A 26663-nucleotide genomic window follows, 5' to 3' on the forward strand; every position below is an offset into this window, starting at 1 on the left:
TCAAAAAAAATTTGAACCATCACTTTTAGCTCTACAAAACTATTCCATTAAAGTTATTGAAAGCTTAATTTTGTACCAACAGAGATATATTTTGTACAGATGTTTGTGTATATTAAAAACTTCAAAAAAATCATCTTTCCGCAACAATCATTTTACTTCCTTTTATCTTTATTACCGCCATTAGATTCCATAAATGTCACACAAAGGGAAAGTTAGAATTTCACAACCATTGGAGGGATACATATAACTTCATCGAGTGATCTTGTTAACTTGGTTAACTCCTCTTTATGGCTGTCCCTTAAACGTTCAAGCTCCCATTTATATCTGTCCACCAGCTCACTCCATCTCCGTGTACACTCCTCTGCTTCCTCTGTATTCTCTTCTGGAACAGCAGGCTTCTTGGTTCTCCTCTCTTTAGAGTCCTTTTGTGCCAGGATGAGCTGAGTGGGGACTGGGGGTTTATTTCTGCCTCTGTACTCCATGGAGTACATCAGGCTAGCCTCTGTAGTAAGTCTCTGGTCTGCAGAAACTTCCAAAGAGGTGTGGGTAGGATTTTGTCCTCTCTGAAAAGCAACAGCAACAAATGTTTTAGCTAAATATGTGATAATGGTTTCCAGAATGATATTCAACATAACAAAAAATCAAAGATCTTATGCATTTGTGAAATATTTACCGTAAATGCCGACATGTTCGCGGTGGTTTTTTGTTCGAGTTTTTGCAGTTGCGGTTCCACCACAAACTTAAAACCACCGCAAACATTTTTGTCCAATACTGAAGCAGTATGCGACTATAATGGCGCTGCCGTGAACTTAAAACAACTGCAAACACTCCATTTTTGCCTTAACGCAAAATAAAACCATGCGAACTTAAAATTAATGCATTTACAGTAATTTCTGTGTTTAGTTTCTTGTTTTATTCATTCATCACTGTCATCGATTTCCCCCTAATTCTGTCTAAGAATTTTTCTGCCCTTCTTCGGAACTTTGGATCCAGGCAGGCCAAGCCTGCAGCTCAATCTTTGAACCTGGGCAATTTTAATCAGCATTCCTATCCTACAAGTCTCCCGTTACACCATGTTCTGCCTCACATCCTGCTACTCTGCAATAATCAAACAACTGCAAACACACACCAGGAAAAACACACAGACCGAAAACAATACCTGCGTTTTCACAAAGGTAAAAAGGGTGGTCTTGTTGGGCACAAACAAAGGACAAACCTTTGCTTTCCATGTTTGGTTTGTGGTGCGGAGATGGTCTTCAACGTCCTTCATGTGCGACAGAATGTCCAGGGACAGGGCGTCGAGGGTTTGTGTGAGATCGTGGAGAGATGACCTCTCGCTGACGTCATCGCTGACCTGGGGGTGATGGCCACTGGACAACTTGGAATCAAGGACACTTTCCTGTGTTGGTGCATGAAATGCGAGTCAGTCATCATAAGAAAGACAGCTACATGGATCAGAAAATCCATTCCAGCCATGAGCTGTGATGAGTCAGCTGCATACCTAAACCTGTGTTCAGATTCAGGTCCGGATTCAGATCCAGAGGTTCAGGTCCAGACCTGAACCCATGGCATACATGTATGTGTGCTAAAAATAATTTTTTTCCTGTTACCTGTAAAATTGTATATTGGCATAGATTTAACATGCAATTAGAAAACTATACGAGCAAAATTATATACAGTCAGTATATAAACACAAAAGTTCAGTTATATTATAAACACAAAAACAGCTATATTTTTCATATTTCTTCAGTGAAAATTTCTGGATCTAGGGAAGGTTTAAGATTGTTACGAGCAAAACGGAGAATATAAGCAAGTTTTTCTTGCAAGTCTGGACTTATTTCCAAACATTGTTTTTTTTTACTTGAACCTTAACATTAGGTCCAGTCCAGTTCACTTCCGGGGTTTAGGTATGCAGCACTGGTTGTGATGAGGGGGGATACAAGCTTTAAAGTCAGGTTTGGAACAACATCTTTCCCACTGCAGCGCCCCCTAGTGGTAGGAAGTAGAAATGTATTGTTCTGAGAAAGATAGCAGAAGGACCAGTAGGTAAATTCCTTTGCCTTTGGTTGGTGCAACAAATGTCTGTATCACACTTAGTCATCATATAGACTGTGCTAATCTTTCACCTAACAGTAAATTAGCACATTCTAAAATGAGAACTTAACCTTGGATTGGGTGTCAATCTTTTCCATACATGTATAATTAGACCATCGTGGAAATGGTACAGACGAGAAGGCTGAGGTGGTTTGGACACGTCATAAGACGATCCCCACAAACACTAGTCTACAAAGCCTACAGCCAGGATTTCGCTACCCCCAGACCCCAGGGAAGACCACCGAAGAGATGGAAAGACCAAATTGTAAAGGACACGGGCTTAAACAGTCGGGAAGCAGAGGCTTAGTAAGGGCAAGGGACAGGACTGCTTGGAGGATCCTCCTGGAAAGCAAGGGGCCAGTTTCTGGCCTGAGCACGTAGGCAGGCAGGTAGGCATAATCAGACTGAACTCTCACCATCCACTGCCAGAAGATCTCCTGGTTTGTTGTCCATCTCAGCAGCGCTTCTTGTCTTCTCACCTCCTTCTCCAACTCTGACAGGTGCTGGGATAGAACACAAGTTTCAAGTTAGCACCTCCACCCCCTCAACCTTCACAGTGTTATAGGCACCCAAAGCATATTATGAGGCTTGAAAACTGGAAATATTCTAGTTGCTGTATCTTCATGAAATTGATGTTTACTGCCACTGTTTACCACATTTCCGTGATGATTTCATATTGAAAGTGATCAAAAGCGGCATGAAATAAGCTACACAGCAGTGATAAATGTTACCGGTAGCTGTAGTTTCACACGCCTAGCTTAACCTAGCTTGACCGATCCCATAGCCCCGCCCACCTCTTTCAAAAAGTAGAAATGCAATAAAAATACAAATATTTGACGGTCATGCAGTCACTCTTTCATTGGTCGAACTGTTAATTTTGTCAGTCAAGATCAGTCAGGATCAGTCTCTTATCTCTTATTGCTTGACTTTTCTATCAGTTCTTACCATACAACCATTCTAATAAAAGTAATAGCTTTACTTATTCTATCTATCACTTGAGATGCATGAGCTACCTTGTCCACGTGATTGACATGTCTGAGCAGGTACACGTCTCTGGGGCTGAGGTGAGTCCTTCCAGGTACCAGGCTCTGTCCTGAAGTGTACCTGTGAATCTGGGATAACATGTTCATCTTCAGTAGTATACATGTACATTGTTTGTTTGTATTGCATACCCGATAAACTGCCTCAAGGCGTAACACACCAGGTTTGTACTGAAGAGTACAAGCTGCATGTCCTGACAGATGTATTTGATCCACTTACACCGGGAAGGACCCCTACTCTTTTCGATAAGTGTGTTGGGTTCTTTAACGTGCTCGAGGTGTGGCTCTCTTCAAACACGGGACCTCCATTTAATGTCCTATTCGAGGGACGTCCATAACCGAAGGTAGGTACTCATATTCACCTGAGTGAAGTGAGGAAATTTGTGTTAAATGCCTTTCCCAAGGGCACAACGTTGGGGCCATGTCCAGACATGTCTGGGGGCAACCCGGGATCGAACCCGGGTCCCCTTGTTTGACAGTCTAATATTCTTACCATTACGCCACACAATGCTACAGCCCAACTATAGCAAGCTAGGATTTATAGACAAGGGGTCCAAAAATGGGAGGGGGGTAGTCTTATTGTACTTTTACCTAATATCATTTTAAGCACTAAAACTGCTGGTTCCCTCTCTGTCTCCCAATGGGCTCTATGAATTAAAAATTTCCTTGTAGCTTTGCATGTCAATCAGTTTTCATGCTGTCCCAGTGTCTGGTAGGAACTAAAAAAAGGAACAGTAACACTGTAATACAGTAACATGTGTATGTGATTACCTGCGGCTAAAAGGGGGTCCCCTGTTTGTCCAACTGAAAAAGAGTGCATCCAATTTCCGTTATCATTTTAGTATCATGCGTCCAAATGACACATGGACTCATGCCTACAGTCCTACCTTGTGAGTCAGCACAGTTCTCTCCAGACTGGCTGCATGAAGACTTCTCAGAGCCAGTCTGAGTTTGCCCAGCAGCCACACTGCCACCCTGTCTGGTTCAGTGAGGCTCGAGAGATCATATTTCTTGTGTGCAGTTTCCTCTGTGGGTGTTGACTGGCCTTTAACAACCTGAAGCAAACAATACAACATGAGACAGAGGTTCTTTAGACTCTATAAGAACTGAAGTTTGAAGACCCCAAATCTCCATGAAATTTGTTTTTATATCTCTCTGTCGTATGACCACAACCTGTTGGGTCCCTAGGGAATTTATGACCCACTTTCAAAACTGTCAGCTGACACCTGCCACAGCATGCCTATAATACAGTAGAATCCGCTTAACTGCACCACCCATTTGTCAGCGGTTTTGGTGCAATTATCCGGCTGGTGCAATTATGCGAAATTCCCAGCTGGACCGCACCACCATGTTTTTTTTCTCTTCACAGGCTGGATAACGCCCCAGAGTCGAGACTTACTTGACCTTAGTATCAACGTAACAGTTCTTGCGCAACCATACCTCATAGAACCAGCAAAATATTGAGTTCACAGTTCTAGTTTGATCAGTGACAGATCATTCTCCTTATAGCAGAGCTGAACCCGCGTACACCTCGTTCCGGATAATGCAGGAATTTTCTACGACGCGGATTCAGCTCTGCCATCACGTCAGCACCGCACCACCAAAAGCGTCTGCTATGTCCATCTACGCGTCTTAAGCCATTGCGGAGTCACTGTTTGGTTTCCGACTGAATGTGACGTAAAGACGCCGGTCTTTTATCATTGCAGTAGTATGTGACAATAGTGATGCCGCGATGCGAAATCAAATCCCCGCGAACTTGAATGCATTCACAGTAATTAGACAGTGTACAGGTAGAGACCAATATCTATTGGGTACAACATGCTGTCTGCCAAAGTGTAATGCCGCCTTTGGTAGGCGTGCGTGTCTTTATGCCGACCCGCCCCGTGACCCGCCCTGGACCTCCCATATGATTCCTATCAACATAACTGTCAATGGAGACCGCCCTCTTTTGTTACTAAAACAGTTTTAAACATATTGGCGGTATTGCGCCTTTACACCGGCAGGTATCGGCTCATTTGTACGACTTTTGCCGATTTTTAGAGCACCTTTTTAGTTAACTTGTCAAGGATTTTTGAAAAATTTTGGTGCAGTTATCCGGCATTGGTAACAATGTGCGGTGCAGATATGCGGAGTCACTAACAATGCAGTGAATGGGAACCGGTTTGGGATTTTGGGATTCGGTGCAATTAAATGGAGTGTGCGTTTATCCGAGGTGCAATTAAGTGGCTTCGTCTGTAGAAATATAAATAATCCTCATTACATATGCATGCATAATTTGCAATTCATTGTGTACATCTCTGTCTAAGCTACCTGCATAGTAAATAACATGAAAATCTGTTGCTCCTTTCTTCAGTTATTCTCCTTAGAAGATTTTGACAAATACGCCATTGCAGTTCCAGTGTCACATACCAGGCTAGAGGCCCAAAATCGACCTTGACCTTTCTCCCAACACCTACCCACATACCAAATATCATTACAATCCATCTACACGTTCTACAGTTATGCTGACTTTAAGCATCCAGGTGCACACACATACACACACACAAACACACTCAAAACAATATCACCATGAAAAAATACTTTTTCATGGAGATAATGAAGTACAGGTAGGTCATCTTTGGGAGTTGTACCTGAATTGTCTTCTTTGCTAGGTATCACATATCAACCCATTTCATGTTCCTTAGTCTTTTAATCTTGTTACCATTTTCCTAAAGAAAAATCAAAATCAAGAAATTCTATCTTAAATGCTGAGTGGCGTCGCATCATCATTCTTAGTTAAAGAACTGGGCCGGGAGCGCCTCTGACCTCCCGCTGGGCAGTCGGACGTTACCTCCAACTTGAACGTAGGACCAAATTCACAAGAATGCTCGTCGCACGACCGGGCTGGCCAGTTCACATCCAGGGACGTACCTCAAAAACGTACGTTTTGGTCGCACGTCGTTATCGCATGTCCAAAAATTTCCCCAGAATGAATCAGGTTTAAATTTCCCAATACAGTCAAACCTGTCTATAGCGGTCACTCAAGGGACTGGCCAAAACTGGCCGCTAAGAACAGGTGGCCGCTATGGAGAAAATGTCGATTAATTGACCACGAGTGACACATGTTTTCAGTACCCACTGAGATACATTTATTCACCGTACAGTACACATGTAAACAGGTAAGGCACATTTTAGAAGTTCGATTGTTGTTCTTTTACTCCTAGATAGTTAAGAACAAAATAGATGTTGCTCAGTTGTCACTTACTGTTCGTTTTCGACCGTTTTCAAACATAAAATCGTGGCGACAATTTTCCTTAGTCTCTTGTTGTGGCTTGTGTTGATCAGCATCTACCATTATGCTAATAGGGTACTCAGAAGAAGGTCGCTCTTTTGAGGGCTTTTTGTCTTTTCAGAAAATTGCAACAGCCCAAATTTTACATCATAGTAATATCATCCACATTCATTTTGAAGCTTTTGGTTTAGTAATTATCCTCAGTGATACTTTGCGGCAAAATAAATTTAGTATATTATACCTCCGTAACAGTGGTGTCTTCCGTTGACCTTTATGCTGCTACCTATCCAGTTTGTATCAGCGCCATTTTGAAAATTGCGCCAAACACGTTTTGAGCACAATTTGAATGAATTCCCGGTGAAAACGGAAATTGGGCCGGCATTCAAACATTTCACTTGCCGCATCAGGTACATGTGTGGGTTGTAATTTCCAAAGTCGAAATGCACAGAAATGGTCAATTTTACCACGATGTACGAACGCAAGCCATGTGAAGAAAACTATACTTGACTTCGCGTCTAACCATGGATTTTCTAACAAAGATAAAACATTCTGGTTTTCTTTGTTATGATCCTATCCAGTTGAGGCCACATAAATTTGATAACTGCGTGAAAAAATGAAGATTTTGAACCCGGCGTGCGGTGGCGATGCGGCTTCTACCGGCGCGCCGTGACCGTTATCGGCAGTGTTACTGTACGCGCGGGACCGAAAATCGTCTGGCCGTGACCGCGTTGGACAGGTGGCCGCTATAGCCTAATTCTTAATGCTTATGTCAATGGGAAAAATCCAAGGGACCGACAAAAAGTGACCACTATGGGCAGGTGGCCGCTATGCAAAGGTGACCGCTAATACAGGTTTGACTGTACTTTTACCTTGGGTACATAGTCTGTGTTCTCTGTCAAAAGATGGGTGGGAGGTTGGGATAGTGTTTTGATGACATCTGTGGCTGCAGTTAGCCAGCCAAATGCTAGGAGGAGCTCCCTGCTGCCATGGTCCATGGAGGTGGGAAGAGCCAGGAATTCTGGGGACTGGTAACCACGGAGATACAGGCATGTCTTCACTGATGTCACCACCACATCTGAGCAGAAGGAACAATACAAGAAACCATCAACATTCTGAGACTCTTCAAAACAATATTAGACATGTTAGAGACTAGAAAACAACAGCAATGACTGCTTTATAATCTATGATATTAAGCTTTAAAACTCCTTGGTTTATCCATGGAACCTAGTAGTAATATATAATGTTAACGGCAACCAAAGCAATATTAGGGGCCAAAAAATGGAAATAAAAAATGCAGAAATCTTTATTGTAGTGATTAGTTTACTAACACTGTCTACCACATTTGTGTAATAACTTCATACTTTGAGCATTCTAAAACCGTGCAAAAAAAATGCCAATGCCTTAGTTTCGCGAGCCTACGAAAATCCTGGCGACGATTTTCAGTGAGTTCTCACATTACAACAAAGTCATCATGGACATTGCTGTACATGGTGATTAGTGTTGTTTGAACTGAACAGAAATGACTAAATAGACTGACTTTCAAAATCCGATTTTCGGGCCCTAATATTGCTTGGGTTGCCTTTAAGCGTTAGTGCTCCTTGATTGTATTAGACTGTATGAGATTTGAGCACATTAAGAAGTCACTTTCCACTGGTGTACCACAACAGGCAATCGGAGACAATTTATGATATCTGTTGGTTAATAACAATAGTGTCATTATCATAATTTTAATCATAATGTCACAACTTTTTTATTCAATAAAAGACTGAGAAAGAACAACCGCGCGCATACGCCTGATTTTGTTGGTAGATACAAACACTTGTTGAGAAGCAAATACAGTCAAACCTGCCCAAGGCGACCACCCAGAGGACCAAGGAAAAGCAGGTGCGTTGGACTTACAGCATGTTTCCAAGTTGAGGTGATGATACAGTGTCACAAGAAGGAAAATGATGTGATTTTAAACAGCATAACTACCATCAGGTTCAATTCCTAAATTGACAGAAAGAATTAGATTGTAAAAATTTCATTGAAACAATCTATAGTTGAATATCAATGCCATCCCATAGATTTTTGTCCATCAAGGTTTTAAAAACCTTTCCATCATTGGCGGCAAAATCCGATGTCGCCATGGACAGGGAATACTAGGCCCTGTGTGGTCCCAATTCGTGCCGGTCACGGTTGCGTTGGGCAGGTGATCGCCTTGGGCAGGCCGCTTAATGCTTGTAAAATTTTGGGACCAAGAAAAAGCGCTCGCCATGGCCAGGTGGTTGCCTTGATAAGGTAGGCAGGTTTGACTACATGGACTTTATCACGTGTAACATATACAAACCCTGTGTTAGTTGTCTGTCTGTTGACATTGTTTCTTCACCTGTTCCTGGATACTGCAGCAGCCGGTACAACAGAAACCACAGCGGCCTAGTCTGGAGGATAAGGAGAATTTGTTGACACTGTAGTTTTTGTGAGTCTTGCATAAGTGTTATAATGTCAACATTTTACTAGTATGATTATGTTCATCATCAGGAGCTTGTAGAAAAGCTGTTATAAATAAATCAAAACTTTGTGCTAATACACAACGTTAACGTTACATACAACAAGGACACTATATAATGTCCTTGCATACGTTATGATACATGATACATAACGTTACATACATAATTTTGTGTTCATAATATTTTCATAATAAACATTGTATCATCTTAAAACACGAATTATTACACATGTGTAATAACAGGCATGACGTTTGATAACAATTATCATAATAAGTGTTATGTTAATTATCAGACCATGTTGGAAAATTTACATGCATATTGATTAATGATAATGAGACCAGCATAATTTGTCCGCCAGGTTGGGTTGAAACCGCCCTATTTCCTGTAGAAGCAGCGGTGAGAGAGGGACGTCCTAGCTTTTAAATATCATAAGTAGATCACCGACATCATCCTATCCCCAAGACTCTTTATGAGGTAAGCAGTTGATAATTCAATTATTTCTCGCTCTAAATATGTGAATCACAAGCTAGATCTGTCCATGCCTGGCCAATACTATACTATGACATACAACTTTTTTTACAAGCTTGTTATTAAAGCTTGTATGTTAAGTATAGCATAGCATAGAATAGATCGCAGATTATCTACTCTCGACACATAAAGTTATTATATTCTTACCACTTCTGGACGATCGAACTTCGCTTGACGGAAAGTTTCCGCGGACACATGGACCTGTTCATCGAGGGTTGCTGTGAGAAATTGTGCCAGACTTTGGATGCAGTCCTTTATCTGTGACATCTCGGTACCAACACAACTCAGCACCTGGATAACCTTATGGCCTTAGACTGTTGCTGTTGTTGAGGTTGGGAAACAAAAACGCACCTAGTTCATTTTGGCGGCCATATTTGAAAACAGCTGACTCGCTGTGAGGTTACGACCCCGTGCTGAAACGCCACCTGGCGGAATATGGCGAACTTGCAACAGCGTTACCACGGGTGTGCGCGCGCGCGCGCGCGCGCGTGTGTGTGTGTGTGTGTGTGTGTGTGTGTGTGTGTGTGTGTGTGTGTGTGTGTGTGTGTGTGTGTGTGTTGCAGAGCTGGAAGAAACCTGCTGTAAGCGTTACGTTTGAAGCTAGAGTCAGAGCGTTGTTTATTGCTTGTTATCTCGAAGCTCTTTTATCTACAAGACTTTCGTTGCGATTTTTGTTTCAACCTTTATTTAACCTTGACAGTATGCACAACATACACTCTTCGGCCGAGGCCGTTTTTCAAGAGTTCAAGGGAGGAGGTCAGGGGTCCTTTCAACGTACCATCGGAAAATGGAACATAAATTGTTATACAAAGACAACGTTACAAACAAGTATTTCATAATCACATTCAGCAAATAAAGATAAGTCGACGATATAACATCATTTCCCTACTCGGTAATCATAGTCAGTTCATAGTAACTCGACGCAACATATTCTTAAATATTGCAACTGAAGGCGCCGTCCTCAAATTTGGTGTCAGACTATTCCGTAGAGTCACTACCTGAGTAGGATATAGACCTTCTATATACTTCTCTACGGACCATTGGTACATACAGTAGGCTAGACTCGCTTTATTTTTTGTCGTGTTGTTCTAGTTGCCCTATCTCTACAGTACGTGAACATGTGTCTCATGTAGGCTGGTACCAGGTTATTAATAGCCTTATATGTATTTTGTGAGAAGAACACCATCCCAATTGATAGTGGCAACATTAAAAGATGCAGTCTTATTTGACAAGATTTCTACGTGTCCAAACCAACACATCCACAACTAGTCCTATACTGTTTGCAGTCCTAAATTCCCTGTCGGTATCCAACTAAATAAAGTTCAATCCTGAGCAGAGTTAATTAAGAAGTCTTGACGCCCTTAGGGCTCTGTCACACTTGTGCGCATAGTCAAGTTAAAGTTAAAGTAAATCTTGGTTAAAGTAAATCTTGCGGGGAGGAAACGAGGTTGTTTTTCACTTTGACCCACCGTTGAGCAGTCTACTTATCAAACCAAAAAAAAAATCACTTCTTCCGCTTCAAACTTAACCTAAACCAAAAACATGTTAATACGCAACTCATGCGGGCTTGTAGTATATTCACCTTGAATATTCACCTTGAAGTTCAGCCAGTAGATACCCTTTCGAGTAAAGAGGCTGTGCCTAGTTTGGTGCTAGCAGTGGGCATGGTAGTTTCTTTTCCGCTTCTCTCTTTCTCTCATTTCTTCCTTTCTTCCTTCCTTCTTTCCTTCCTTCCTTCCTTCCTTCCTTCCTTCCTTCCTTCCTTCCTTCCTTCCTTCCTTCCTTCCTTCCTTCCTTCCTTCCTTCCTTCCTTCCTTCCTTCCTTCCTTCCTTCCTTCCTTCCTTCCTTCCTTCCTTCCTTCCTTTAGTAGGAAAGCTTGTGTTTGTAGAAGTCCTTGCACTCTTCGTTCCTTCCTTCCTTCTTTCGTTCGTTCCTTTCTTCCTTCTTTCGTTCGTTTCTTCCTTCCTTCCTTCTTTCGTTCCTTCCTTCCTTCCTTCCTTCCTTCCTTCCTTCTTTGTCTTAGTAGAACACGTTGTGGAGTGGCAGTCCTGCTTGACCTTCCACTCTTCCTTCCTTCCTTCTTTCGTTCGTTCCTTCCTTCCTTCTTTCGTTCGTTCCTTCATTCCTTCTTTCGTTCGTTCCTTCCTTCCTTTCTTCCTTCCTTGTCATAGTAAGAGAACCTATACGCACAAGTGTGACAGGGGCTGGGCTTTACTACGTGTCCAAACCAACGTAACCACGCTCTCTGTGCCAACGCAGGCATACAGACGGATCGCCTTTGGCACTTCCGCGTTACTGACGTCCGACATGTTACATCTTTTCTTGCCACCGGATGACACGTAAATTTAATCGCCTCTGAGCTAATATCCTGACGGATGCTTCCTTGTCACTTGCCAAATTTCATGACTTAACGGTGCACTCGCGAGTACTAGTACATATTCAGTTTGTATATATGAATAACGATATCTGTTTGAAGCTGGCTATGACTATCTTTCCTAGTCTGTATAACGCAAACTCCAGCTGTCCGGGGGGTTTCTGTCCGTGGTTAGCAGTTATAGGCGGCTGCCCACTAGAATGGCGATTGAAATCAGGCTATATCTTTCCAAGCCCCTTCAGAATTTTACACAAAGGCGAGTCCTGTTTCTGGATTCTACGCGTGTGTGATGTATCGGTTCTTTAATTTGTGGCGCTACTTGAGGCTGAGATGAACTCTGGTACCTCCTTTATACCTTCCAGCACCCAATTTCACAGGCACTCTTTGCCGCTAATTCAGTGCCATCGAACTGGGTACTTCAGGTTACTGGCTGATCATATCAGTCTACGTTTGGGCTAAGGGGTCACTGACTTTGGGGGTATTGAACCCTGGCCCTGCCTGTTTGGACAAAATCGAAACCCCAGGATAGCCTCCGTTGCAGGCTTCTCCCACGGCGATTTTTCAACTTATCGGGGCCAGATTTTTTGGTTGGGGGCCGTATCTGCTTGGGGACCGCGGCCGTATCTGCTTGAGGCCCCGTATCTGCTTAGGATCCTGTAACCGCCGTGTGTTATGTATACAAGACACGAGTCAAGAGTAACTGTACCGTCACACACCATGCCTGTCACGTTCTATGCTTTCCCAGGCACAGAACGTGACACAGCCCGACCGTCACAGACTGTGCCCGGAAGTGCTGTCAATCACTGTGACTGACGGGGCAGTGATGCCCGCGTTTCCATATAAGGCAGCGTGTTTTTGTTTACCGCAGTCACCCCACCCCCCCGTCATCTTTGTTTTTTTGGGGCGCTGGGGTAAGGAGGAACAGCGTAATTCTCGCTCTGTAAAATAATTGAATAACTTAGACCTAGAATTGAAGTGGCACAAAAAGACAGTGTCTATAACAGATGCTAAAAAAAAACAATTTGTAAGACTAAATATATTCTATCCAGGGAAACCAGATCTAGACTAGGATCGGGCCACATGCCGATTACTTCGACGTCCCGAGGCAGTCAGCTCGCCCGATCTAAATCAATGCTACGGGAAGTTGTAGCCCCGGGCACTGTCCAGGCACGGTTCGTGACAGTGCCGGAGTGTCACAAACTGTGCTTTTGCCCCAGGCACGGTTTGTGACACTCAGGCACTGTCAAAATCCGTGCCTGGGCACAGTTTGTGACAGTGCCCGAGTGTCACAAACCGTGCCTGGGGCAAAAGCACGGTTTGTGACACTCCGGCACTGTCACGAACCGTGCCTCAGGACACAGCCGTGAATGGCACGGTTCGGGACGGATTTCTGTTGTAGAAATTCGTGATGAGACGTCCGTCTGTTTGTGCCACATCAACTCTAAGTCCAAATCATCCAAGACAAGCGCGAAATGTATTTCAATGAGCGAGAATTACGCTGATTCTTTCTCATCCCAGCGCCCCGAAAAAAACAAAGATGGCGGGCTGCAGGGAAAAAACGCGTTGGGCAGACTCCTCCCCCTCAAAACACTAAGCTCCGCCCAAAAGCACAGTATGGGATAAGACCCCCTGTGTGTCACGAACTGTGCTCGGTTGGGCACCATTCGTGACGGTGTCCGAGTATCACAAACCGTGCTTTTATCCCAGGCACGGTTTGTGACACGCGGGCACTAGTACTGTCACAAACCGTGCCTAGGCACCAAACGTGACAAAGCACCAAACGTGACGCAACAGTAACTGTTACTTCTTTCTTTTGTGGGGCGGGACATATACTAGTGTGCTTGAAGGATACTGCTAGCCTCTTTCGCAGACCTTCTTTCGGGCGCGAAAACGACCTCCCCGGCATTATAGAACCAAGCCCATGTTGAAAATCGCGAATCAGCTCGCCCGACAAAAATAAACGCCGTCGCTCATAGAAGGTCTGCAAAGGATGCTATGCTATTGCATGTTCTGCATTGATGATAACAGTGAAGGCCATTTGAGACACTAAAACATCCCTCTCACTTCAGAAATCGTATGATAACTGAAGAGGGACTTACAGGCCCAAGGTACTTGATCATGGTCCTTGTATCCAGCGAAAGCTAGACTGACTTCAATGGGCTACTATGTTGGTAATCATATATTCACATATTGCAGTTTCCTCAATATGTACGCTTACATTTAGGCTACCCGCTTCCTCTAGTAAAGCGTATGATCATATTTTTTTCGTTCAATTTCCCTCTACAGCAGGGTGTTACTCGGTCGCGGGCTTATGCGTTTATTACATTGTAACCACTGAAAGCTACGTCAGTATTGTCAATGCGTGGTGAATTCACTGATGTACAATCAGCCATGTACACCTATTAAATGAATAATGTTATGGTTATGGTTATATCTCCCTGGCTTTATGAATTTAGACAGCTACATTTAGTACTTTTTATGAATCCATGCGTATAAATACTAGTACGCTACCCGACCAATAGTTCTGACAAACGTGAATAACGTCGTAAGATCTTTTCTGACATTATAAAAGGCCTGAATAGTGTCACCCAGCGGCGTGTGTGATGTTTTGCAGCGGTTATAATGGTTTATGTCCCTTTGGGACTGCGTGCCCTACCTAGTATTTAGGAACGATTCTTAGTTCAATGACTCCTCGTATATAGTGTATAGATAGTACCACATGTTTCGATAGTAGTCAAACATGCAATCCAGTAATGTTGAGCCCCCCTCTCACTGGACCCGCGGCACGCTGGCTGCGTTGCTGTGTCCTAAACTGGATTTGTGTTACCCTTGACTTTATAATTGGAATATCATTCAAAACATACAAGTATGACCAAAATGACAGCAAAACACACAAAAGATTCGTGTTTTTTTTGTCGATGAAATTTGTTGAGTGCTTTGTCAATATTCGATCGGCCGCAGCGACGCCGCCAGCGTGCCGCGGGTCCAGTGAGAGGGGGGGGTTAATGATGTCTTTTCAAGATGACGTGACTCTTAATCCGCCTGCTGTTGTTGCACCTGTTCATGAAAGCCGTTACACACAACAGGTCTAAATTTAGATTCAATTAGTATTATGTAGTCAATGTGAGAGAAGAAAAAAACACTAAATTACGCACGTCATATGGGCGTAACATTTGGGATTAAACTAAAAAGTGGTTGAGCAGTTCCAAATTGTAAACCTTATAGAGACCGCTCTTGTGACGAATAAAAAGCACAACGAGCAACAGCATTTTATAATTCATCAAGCACAGAACGAAAGTATTACATTCAATTTCCATGCAAAACGGCCGAAATAGGATAGAGGTATGGACTGAAGATAATAAATGCAATTTCTGGTAAATGTGCCCCCAGGGAATTGTTTGATATATTGACTTAATGCATCATTACCATGTAAGGGTATAAAGATTTTGGTCAGCGCGCTGGACCTCTAGAGATGTGCATCTCTGTGCCATGACCCCGTCAAATGGTAAAGAGAAAACAAAACTGCATACAAAACACTTTATTCCAATAGGAGAGAAGATTGTAACGCCCTTTTAATGAAATACAAACATGTCGGACCATTCTGTGGGGGTAAAACACACGGAAACGTGTATTTGTGCTTCCCCGCTGGAATAAAAGAGTAGTGCCGTGTCATTTTCAAAAGGGACAATGGCGTGTTACCTTTAGCCTGGTTTGTTGCCCCCCTGGATGGGTCTGTTTTCTTCAGAAGTGTCAACATAGCCATCTGTGTGAAACTCCACTCACACTTACAAGCGGAAGAGCGTGTGTTTTGTACCGAGAATGTTTTTTGGGTTCACGTTCACTGGTTTAAATTTCATATGAGGTCTGAGCCACCTGACCTACCACATTTTGCTTCTTTTATGAATGGTGAACCGACCAAAGTCACCGTACCCCTCATATATATATATCTTAAAATGCAAACCATGAGGAAAGATATCTGAAACTTGCAATGACCTAAGGTGGAATTAGTCTCCAAGCAGACCCAACGGCCGTATCCAACAGACCGTATCCAACTGGCAGAAGGAGTTTTTTTGCAACCCGACGGTGCCTGGCAACTTCCCTGGCTGACTGGAGCTTCTCTGGCTAGCTTGTACGATTTTAGCACCGTGGAGATCTGCTTGGAGGTTAAGGTGGAATCATACTTGAGTTCAAGAAAAAAAGAGAAGATTTTAAAAGTAGGTAGAGTCAATTCCATGTCACCGAGATGGTTTTCAGATAAAATTGCTAATAAGTTTGAACATTTTTAGATATAAGACTATTTCAGTCAATATTGTTCAAAATTTTTTAAACAATTAAGAATGAAAGTTTGCACATGTTTGAACTCATCTACATATTTTGGAGATATTTTGAAAGTAATTGCACAAATACTTTATTTGGAACAATTCTCAATCCCAGTTATTACACAATGCTTTTATAATGTTATATATATATGTTTCATGTTGGAACAAATGATGAATCTATGTTGCAACAGTTTCGAAACTGATATAAATAACATGTTCAATGTTAGACATTTTTCTAACATGTTGGAACACAGCAGAAACTATTCAGAACATCAAATAAATGTTAGAAATTGTTCTAAATAGTTACTTATCTCACTTAGATTGTTATCTCCATGAAAAATACTTTTTCATGGGGATATTGTTTTGCGTGCGTTTGCGTTTTTTTTGCGTGTGTGTATGTTTGTGTCACCGTATGCTTAAAGTCAGCATAACTGAAGAATGTGTAGATGGATTATGATGGTATTTTGTACGTGGGTAGTTGTTGGGAGGAGAAAGGTCAAGGTTAATTTTGGGCCCCCTGGTATGTGTCACTGGAACTGTAATGGCGTATTTGTAATAATCTTCTAAGGAGAATAACTGAAGAAAGGAACAAAATATTTTCATGTTATTTGGTTTGCAGGTAGGTTGGACAGAGATGTACAAACTGAAGGGCAAATTATGCAAATTGGGACTGAATTTGCATAAGTTATGAGGAATATCTACACCTCCATTCTAGGCATGTGGTTGGAGGTCACACCTGTCACATCTGTTAGTCTCAAATCTAGGACAAGAATTCCCCAGGTCCCAACAGCTGGTAATGAGGTAAATTTATACCTCCATAATAAAACACATCACATATAAAACCAAATTTCATGGAGGTTTTGGGTCTTTAGACTCTTGTTACAAAGGTTTGAAAATGTTAGAACAAAAGGCAACAAACACCCGCACGGTAATGTGGAATTGACTCTAGAAGGGAGCTAGGTTATAAAACGACAAATGGCGCGGTCTTTGCCCATCAGTGAAATCTCAGGCATTTGGGAAGATCAGAATTCATCGGATTTCCCGCACGAATCCGACCGTGTCATCAAGATCGGACCTTAAGCTGGTCTTTAACCTTGGCGGTGACGCACAGAGATAATCCGTTACCATGGAAACAAATTCATTAGACAGGATGTTCCTGACTGTAATAAGATTATGGGCCGTGCTTTTGTGGAGGGTCAGGCCCCCGGGGGCAGGGAAAGGCCGGGATGTGGAACCTGGGTTGCGGGATGTTGGAATAAACGCATTTGTCAGCATCTCGTGGGGTTCAAAGTTGACTGACACCACGGACGCTAGTGCTTGGTAGCATCTGTATCTATATAGGCGGTATAACCGCCATTCGGCGTAACACACCAGCTTCGCAGGCACGCGGCGCACAGCAGTTGGTTATATTACGCCGAACGGCCTGTCACGTCTAACCTTCGCATATCTAACTGCATGCATTGTTTAAAGCTGTCTAATGAGGATGCTTCCACGGTACTTGGTTGCAACGAGTTCCAACCTACGATCGTTCTAGGAAAATATGAATTTTTGAACACATCAATCCTAGGTTGAAAAGTCTGATACTTAAAGGCATGGCTATTTCTTGCCCTTTTCTGAGCTGGTATTAGATACTTATTAGTCGGTACGTCCACCAGTTTATTAGTCATTTTGTACATAATGCATAGTCTGGACATTTTCCTTCTCTCTTCGAATGATATCCACTGCAGATCTGTTTGGCATGGCGCATGTCAAAACATGTACGAGCAAAATGCTAGAGTACTTTAAACGCCCTAGTCTTTCTACTGATGTTTTTTCTGTAGAATGAACAAAGTGACTTGTCAAAAACTGCCAATGAAAACTTCTACAGTGTTTTTTCGGAAGCGCAAAGAACTACACAGAGTCGCCGCTGTTTGCAGAATACGCTTTGTTCTCGGATATTGATATTTGATATCTCGCAGCTACATATTGATTCAATAATTCTATGAGAAAATAAGTCTCCAACGTCGTCAGCATGTACGCCCTAAGCTAAAACGGGTACCTCACTGGGCTGCCGCTAATTGCATCAAATCACTGCGGCAACATTGCGAATTTTCGCCAATTTTCTCTTCCGGTCACATTGACGTCCGAGGCGCGGGTAAAATACGTGACCTTTAAAAGAAAAATGGCAAACTTCGCTGTATATGATTTGTGTTCAGCTTCCTTTCCGCTTATATATTACGTTTATGTATTCACAGGATCCGTGGTATTTATGTTCCTTATAGTATGTTTTTTCTGTTCTTCTCTTATTGTTGTTGTTTTTATTTATGTGAACTTTTATTTATGTGAATTTATGCAATAAAAGAATATTTAAAACACCACTGTGAAAAAAACGGCCGCGCCCGGAATGTCACATTCTTAGTTTCGGCTCTAAATTAGATACAAGATAACTTAACTTGAAACTGCAGTGTTGCCACCGACTTGAAAGCTAATGTGCAATTATTGAATCTTATCAAAAAAGATTTGCAGTCATAACGCCATTTTCCACCATTTAAAGAACATCGCAATTTCAGGCGAGAGATTCGCATATCTTTCGCAATTTGGCGTAAATAGGCGGGATTCACAGAGCAAAAAAAAAAAAAAAAAACACTGCTGAAGTGCCCAGACACCTTTGAAACAAAGAGTACTAGTTTGATATTGCTCATTTTTAGTCACTTCGCTTTACAACAACGGCACGGGTACAACGTACAACTGTTAGGGTTGAGGGTACAAACCGACAATTGTCGGGCTCAGCAGGACTAGGGTTGTGGATTATTTGTGAGTTAGACGCGCGGGCGTCGTCTTAGGCTTGTTAAATGTCAGTACTTAATGAAAATCTTCAGCGTTAAGCTGTTATTATCATTCTGTTTTTCTGATATCCGGATGTTGTTAATTTCTCAATTTTGCACACAATGTTTTTGAGAGGTCTTAGATTTTGTTTTAGACAACGTACCGGGAAGGTATTTGTGGGATGAAAACAGCTAGCACCTGGCTTTGCTGTTCATACGCCATCCGCTAGGTGGAGCATGGGGGAAAGCAAGGGCGAGACAGACGTCTTTGATGCCATCAACAGGTGTTTTATTTCACTTGAAAGGCAGTGTCATCTAGTCAGGATAATATATACATGTCTGCTGCAAATATTATATTTACGGAAAACATTGGTCAAGTACAGACAAGAACGAAAATGAACGCAAAATGTCAATTTGTAGTAGCATCTGTGATATTGCTAACAGGTTTGGGCGAAGGTGAAATGATAATATCAATTTGTGATCTATTTTCAGTAATTATTCTAGTACGACGGTTGCACAGTTCAGACATGGATGGTAGAGATCACCGTTGGTAGCCTGCTAGTCGGCCTATTCCACCCGCCCGTCCACGCGACAATAATGCCGTACGGTGTAACCCCGGAAGGCCCGCTTTGGTAAGCCTCTTATTAAGGTGGAGCGAGCACAAAGAGTCGCATGTACCGCGGCAAAGGATCATTGCACGCCAATGTGGATTGATTTCATGCCGTAGCTTTTTCACGCCGACATTCAGACGTTTTACCGTGAGGAAACGGGTTACGCTATAGGGTGCGGTTTGGCTCTCAGTGCGGAAGTGAAAGCGAGGAAAACAACACACACAGAGAGAAGTGACCTCCGGGGCCAATCCATTGGCGGCGGTGAAGAAGAGCCCTTCAAAGCGCGGCGATACCCGAGGGGACGGCCGGTAATGAAATTTGCGGAGGGAAACCTTCATGCGTCCTCTGCACATGCGCGGAGGCAAGCCAATTAACTTAGACCCGTACACCTTCTCTCATAAATTATTCAACCATTTAATAATGCATGGGCCGCACTAGGACGGTACCTACGCTTTGCCTGGCGTTTCCAATCGGGTAAAGAGAGAGAACGCCGGAGGTGAGCCGCGCGCCGTGTGGTTACTGCATTGTGGACGATTTTCGTGCCGCCTTTTTTTGTTCTTTGTCCATCCGTAGGATGCGCCACCTTGCCAGGAACCTCGGACATAAGAGTCACGATCGGGAAAGCAAACCGCGGCGGCTGTGCGAGGAAAGCTAGGAAACTGGCGGAAATACGCGAAAATGCCCGGATCCAGAAAGGGTTTGATAGCCCCACAGAACACCTTTCTGGAAAATATCATCCGCAGATCTAACGGAACACGTACGTACTTTTTTTCCTATTTTTTTTCTAAATTTTCATTCCACTTGTTTATCATAGTCCTTAGCTAGGTATAGTACAGGTTATTTGCACTGTTCGCCAGTCGTAACTACGTTCGCACGTTTGTCGTGTTACACCGTGCTTTGCCGGTCAGCTGGGCGGGAAAAGAGCTTCTCACGCCGTCATGCCCCGTTAACCCCACAATGCGCTGTAACAGATTGGACGTTTTTAGGTTCAGGAGGTGGAGGAAAAGGCCACCGACCACACACTCTTTTTATGACTTGTTCCCAGTGCGGATATATATCTCCCAGGCTTTAATACCTGTCACTCCCCACTCTAGCCGTGAGTAGCTTGCCCTTGTAGCTTCGATACTAGTCTGACCGAGACCCGAACGGGGCAGAAAAAGAGGAGAATAATACGCCACGTATTCTCTCCCGTGACCACTGTGCGATAACAGGCGGTCAAAACCACACAAGGACATCGCGTATCATATAAAATAGTAGCCGTTTTAGACCATACAAACAGTCAGTCTTTGTGGGGAAAAAATAACATGAAGACTGACACATCTATATCTATTCCGTTCCGCCTGATAGTATAGACAGATTCACTGTAACGGCAAAGTCCGTCTGCTGTAATAACATAAGCCCTAGTCTACATCAATACACGGGGATAAAAGCCTACAGATAACAGTCGGCTAACGCGGTACCTGTCCTTGGTGGTGAAATAGCCTTTCGGGTGAAAGCTACCTAGTCATTACAACACACTCTGAGACCGCGAACTAAGTGTTGTGATATTGTCGTCTGGTCTGCTCTCCTCTAAGACTGTCTGACATTCGAGTTAGCTCCGTTTTGTGGCTCCGGTAAGCTTCCAATTACTGCCGCATCCCAACAAACGTCGGTATGGAGTAGCTGGGCTTTTCATAACGGCGATAGGTAAAGTCAAGTTAAGGCTGCTTCTGACTGTCTTTCTATTAAATTTCCTGGAGCGTTGCTTCAGATGTGACTTGTACCGTCAGATGACCCTATACTCTCTCCAAAAAGTGAGACGTATACATGCATACGTGCGCGTGTGTGATATACCGATGTACACGAGTCGTTAAGATAATAGGTTACACCCTGATATTACCCGATCTTGTGGTAATGACTTGGTGCCGTGTCATCATAGTGACTTGCCGCCCTCTCATTACCATGTACCCGCTGGCGGGCCGTCAATATCGTGACAGGTCAGTCCTCGGTGGCGAGTGGCCACCCAGGGGGGTTCAACAACCCAATATGAGAGGGGATACGCGCGATGGCCCGGGCAGAATAACACCGTCATTGTGTGGAAAATTCAGGCAGCTGCGTGCGTAGGCCCCGCCGGCAAATATTGGCTGGCGGCAAACGGTAGACCTCCGCTGACAAAGGTCGAGTGGTAGCGAGCGATGCTGTACTTAATTAGTATAGTAACAACAGCAAACTTACAGCTATATCCAAGTGTATACCATCTATATCTGCAGTCCAGGAATATATCTAGAATCTATCTTAAATCTGTTCTATATAGCTGGATACCCAGTGTTGAAAAAAAGGCATGATTTAAGTCTAAGTGATTGCTCTTTTTGGTTACTGCGTCGGCCATATTTTTATGACCTCCATATATGTGTTACTCTAGAATGTTCCTCCGATCCAACAGTTAATATTAGATTATATGGCTAGATTTAAGAGTAGGGGTTGTTGCGTTGGTAAGGTAGAAAGTATTGTGGCATATGTTCCTATACCTGCTATGTGGGGATGGACGTTGGCGTTGCCATATTCTCGGTGACAACACTTTCCAATCCGCAATCTGTGTTTTCAACAGACGTACATGATGGCTGTAACGTTACCAGGGGTTGTTATCATTTTATACAATATGGCTTCCTACATCGCTAGCGAGCGTATGTAATGACTGTTGACGTTAAAAGCGATTGTGTCTCTGCGAATCAGCCTTTGTGGATCAGTCAGCTCTCTTCATGGCCGTCCATGCCAAAGCCATACATGTACATGGTGGTTTTACGCCAAGCTGGTCACAAGGAATTTCACAGACCCGGCAACGATGAAAACCTAACTGATCCCAGTTTCAGACTAGTCTCTACCAGACTAACTACGCCGGCTATAGGGAGAATATATTCACTCTATTTAGCCAATTTCTACTATTTACCCAGCCATCCGCGGGGCCTGGTAGAGGCTAGTTTCACACAGTATTAGGACTGTGTTCGCTTACTAATGGTCGCAACAATAACCCCATACAGACTTGTTTTGATTAAAAAAAGGAGCACAACAACATAGACTAGCGTCAACCAACTGCTACGAGAATGCAAGAAGGAACAATATAGAGTTGTTTACAACGGGAAAACTCGATGTTTGTTACATGTAAAGAAGCCATTTTTGGAATCAGGTTGTTTTTTTATCAGTTGGAAAAGGTGATGAAATTTTCTTTGTCGTCCGCCATATCTTATTCCACTGGGACCATGACATTGCATATTCACAGCGTATATTTAATCTCATGACTCTTCCGACGTGCGACACGCCACTAGGTTAGCCTCTACCAGTCCCTGCGCAGTGGCTGGGAAAATAGTAGAAAATGGCCAAAATGGAGTGAATAGTATGCTAAGGGAGTCGGCTACGGAGAGAAGGTCCAATCTGGAGCCTGCAAGTGAAACCCTGGCAAATATTTTCCCTATGGCCGGCGTAGCTAATCTGGTAGAGACTACCATTACATGAACTTAACCGAGCGACATAAGAGCAAAATACTAGAAGGTCAACGGTGGATGTCAATATACCGTAGTGTGTCGTAATATTCAATATCCTGGTCATAAAGTTATAAATATGATCACCACTGTTCATTGCTTTGCTGGTAAAATTACTTTCTGGAGAAAATCTAATTTCTAGTATAGAAAATACAAACAATAGGGACCTTGCGGTAGCGTTGGTGTATTTGGCCCGCTTGGACATAAAAAGATTTTACGGTGTTTAGAGGGTAACAGTTGGTTTTGGCAATCAACCTGTGTGCTGTACGTATATTTGGTGATATGTAGTCATAATCCCCTTAGTGACCCTCACATTGTAGTGAGAAAACAACCCCCCACACACAAACGGTGTGAGTTTGCCAGCACAACTGAACAATCTTCCGTCTGTCCTTGGAGACTTAAAACAGCAATGCCAAACCTAGCTTTCCTCGAACGGTGATATAATTTAGAATTCCTACAATGCGCAGATGTTTCTTCGCAAATTGCGTGTAGTTGCTTGCTCACACGCGTGAATACAACGTAATTTTATTTTCCGCTGCGACCCTTTCCGACCTTCTAGAGTTGTAGCGAAAATTATCATAGCCGGATATAAAACGATAATGGCAAGTGAGTTATTTCCGACACCATTTGCATATGGAAGCTACTTTGGTTAACAATGCGTAAGGTTGGCGGTTAGAAACGTTACGAAGTAGAGACTTAAATCTCTATGGCGTATGTAGCTCCTATAGCAACGCGTTTTATACATAGGTGGGGGATTTTATTACCAATACAGGAAAAGTCGATCTATTCATTATTAGAGAAATACTCTTATTCGTAGTCAGCGCCTGTCTGTCAATTCAAAGGAATAAAGATGTGAACAATAGCGCTATATAACGTCATTGATGTTGATTTCAAAATAGATTTTTTGCTGTTGAATTGGACGTAGTTCCGGTTTAGGATACCGTGTTATTTTAGGGCATCCAGCAAGTTTGCAAAGTGCAAATGGGGTATTAGTTCATTCAACAGGAAACGCGCAGTACTCAAATGGTCACGCAATGAGTTTGTTACCAGGTATATTACACAGACGTGGACATGGTTATGTTGTCACAATGCAACATAATATGTCGAAGAGAATTATCAAAACAGAAGAAGTTTTATCAATATTTCAACATGCTGAATCATCTATTATGTACACAAATGAGTAAGACTTTATTTTTGTTATAAAAAAAGATGACTAACAGTACAAAAACGGATTGACCAAAAGAACAAAATGGCGCGTGAAATTGATTGCCCAAACAAATATGTCTGTCACCGACGTCACTCGTCGCCATGGCAACGTACCTCGGTATAACAAATGGTTTTATGCATAATAAGTCTGCTGTGTGGCCTGGTGTCTCCCTTATTGAACATGGCAGTCCGAAAATCGACAGCCATTGTTAGCGCGTGTAAATTTGGACACATTAAAAACAGAAGCTACCGCTTGAGAGCCATATATAGATACGACATTTGCTGCGTGAATGAATATGCTTTATTATGGATACGTCTTATTTTTTTTCAATATCAACAAAAAGATCCAACAAGTGCCTGGGATAAAAACGATGATTAATGACTCTTTATTGACACAACTTGTAAGCAGGGAATATAACAATTTTTTGTAGGTTTGGAGTAATATCATCAGAAACAACTATGGATAAACAATATGGAAAATAAATGAATGAATGAATGAATGAATAAATAAATGTTTTTATTTGCACAACAATTGCATCGGTGACAATGTATGGCAATGTACAGATAACATAATTAACAATCTAAGTGTATTTTTCCACAATTCTAATTACTACTTTATTATATCAAATATAATCTACAGTTACAACTGAACGGGACTATTCTAGACATCACATTGCATATTTCTAGGCTACTTTGCGACTTAACGTTCGTCAAATCCCATTTAGGAATAGTACAGTTTCTTTTTTGTACAGCGTAAAAAATAGAAAACAACACTATAACGGAAGGCGGTCACGTTTCTATGTTGTAGCCGATCTCTAGGCGAAGCTATCTACATCTATATTTGTCTACAGCGCCGTGACACAAACTAGCGGGAGCACATGAGAGTAATCAGCCGACATGCCGGTAATTAAACCATATTTCAGTTGCCACGGCTGCCGTCAGAAACATGACGAGGTTTCTAAATAACGTCTATGTCTGGGTACGTCGTCTGTATCTGTATCTATATAGCCGGTACAACCGCCGTTAGGCGTAACACACTAGCTTCGCAGGCACGCGGCGCGCAGCAGTTGGTTATGTTACACCGAACGGTCTGTTACACCTGCTCTTTGCATATCTGACTGCAACCATTCTTGATGACAGTACTTGATGACAACAAGTTCCATTCTACTATCATGGTTCTAGGAAAATACGAATATTTGAACGCATCAATCCTTGGCTGATAACTCTGGTACTTAAAAGCATGACTATTTCTAGTCCTCTTCTGAGCTGGCATTAGATACTTATCAGTCGGTACGTCCACAAGTTTATTAGTCATTTTTTACATCATGCAAAGTCTGGACGTTGTTCTTCTGTGTCTTCTCGTCCTGGTTGTGTAAAGTGTGTGTGTGCGGTATGTACCAGATCTCACTGGATGGTCGCTTACGGGTCATTCAGGTTGGGATGAATGGGGTGGGGAGGTGGGCAAAACGTTTTTGTTTTATTTCAAGGATATCTTTTTCTAATTACTTTTTGATCCTGCCATGTTTACCCAGGGGAGTCCTGCTCAGTGATTAACACTGATTTACAAAGGGACCTGCGTTACGTAAAATAAAACAAGTAATGTACGAACAGTGATAATACAAACAGAAAATTAACATACAAAGATAATAATAATGATCATAATGAAAATAATGACTGTAATGATAACAATAGTATATAAATTATACCAATGATAATGCAAATCATACTCCAAAGCATAATTCAATCCATGTTCGACGATCCTACAGTGTTTGACGCTGACAAATCGAGGAGAAACAATGCGTTACTGGCTGTGTTGATTCTCCCGTTCAATTCCACGCTAGATGTTTTCCATGATAAAACATAACAAAACCGAATGTTTGGGGGCCTTTTCAGTCATGCATTAATCATAGTCGCTGGGGGTATGTTACAGTCATCCCTGTCTTTCCTGGTGCAACATAAAATCCCTAGCAACTGTTTTGTATTTTCGACTTTTGTATTTGTATCGCAGTATAATTCCGTGTATGCATGTTTGTATAAGAAATCAACTATAATGTGACTGAAATAAGCCAGTTATTGAGAAACATTACCTGAAGAACTTCATAGCCTCGCGTCTATCCAATCAGAATCCCTATTACAGTGGGAGTCAGGTTATGTAGGAAGGCTTGGTCAAGAGACCCCAGAAGACGGGGTGGACGGTTGTTTTAAGATTACAAACTAACGTCATTACCTTATCTATATCCAAGTATATATATATATATATATATATTCAAAATGAAATTCAATTTGAAACTACACGTATTGGTCTTGTTTGATCCGACGTGCTTGAAAAGTTATCGTCCAATTAACCGTAGAATGGATGATAAGTATTTGGTACGCGTTGTTGAGATGTCTATATACATATATATATATAT

At 42.4% G+C, this 26663-nt stretch overlaps 2 protein-coding genes across 4 annotated transcripts in view; one reads left to right on the forward strand and one right to left on the reverse strand.

Moving 5' to 3' along the window:
* Positions 1 to 147: 147 nt before the first annotated feature.
* Positions 148 to 9829, reverse strand: LOC136432420 (tubulin epsilon and delta complex protein 1-like). Its single transcript, XM_066423689.1, has 8 exons — positions 9570 to 9829; positions 8735 to 8825; positions 7275 to 7480; positions 4022 to 4189; positions 3108 to 3206; positions 2511 to 2597; positions 1217 to 1399; positions 148 to 563 (listed from the first exon to the last, which is right to left on the reverse strand). The coding sequence occupies exons 1-8, from the start codon at positions 9687 to 9689 to the stop codon at positions 213 to 215; spliced, it is 1305 nt and encodes a 434-aa protein (XP_066279786.1). The 5' UTR covers positions 9690 to 9829; the 3' UTR covers positions 148 to 212.
* LOC136432419 (potassium voltage-gated channel subfamily H member 1-like) overlaps positions 9237 to 26663 on the forward strand; it is a 102708-nt gene continuing 85281 nt past the window's right edge. For 2 of the 3 annotated variants that reach the window (XM_066423686.1, XM_066423687.1), the window contains exon 1: positions 19974 to 20288. In XM_066423686.1, the coding sequence (XP_066279783.1) occupies positions 20210 to 20288 (79 nt within the window). In that variant the 5' untranslated portion in view covers positions 19974 to 20209. Of the gene's footprint in view, positions 9369 to 19973; positions 20289 to 26663 lie in introns of those variants that run through there. The other variant, XM_066423688.1, reaches the window with a different exon arrangement.

The sequence above is a fragment of the Branchiostoma lanceolatum genome, chromosome 4 (assembly GCF_035083965.1).
Source record: "Branchiostoma lanceolatum isolate klBraLanc5 chromosome 4, klBraLanc5.hap2, whole genome shotgun sequence".
NCBI lineage: Eukaryota > Metazoa > Chordata > Leptocardii > Amphioxiformes > Branchiostomatidae > Branchiostoma > Branchiostoma lanceolatum.

Coding starts and splice junctions, on each gene's coding strand:
- LOC136432420 (XM_066423689.1), bottom strand. CDS start 9,689: ATGTCACAGATAAAGGACTGCATCCAAAGTCTGGCACAATTTCTCACA. Junction 4,190..7,274: donor ACACAGACTATGTACCCAAG/GTAAAAGTACAG, acceptor TGTTTGCTTCAG/GTTGTTAAAGGCCAGTCAAC. Junction 2,598..3,107: donor ATGTCAATCACGTGGACAAG/GTAGCTCATGCA, acceptor GTTCTATCCCAG/CACCTGTCAGAGTTGGAGAA.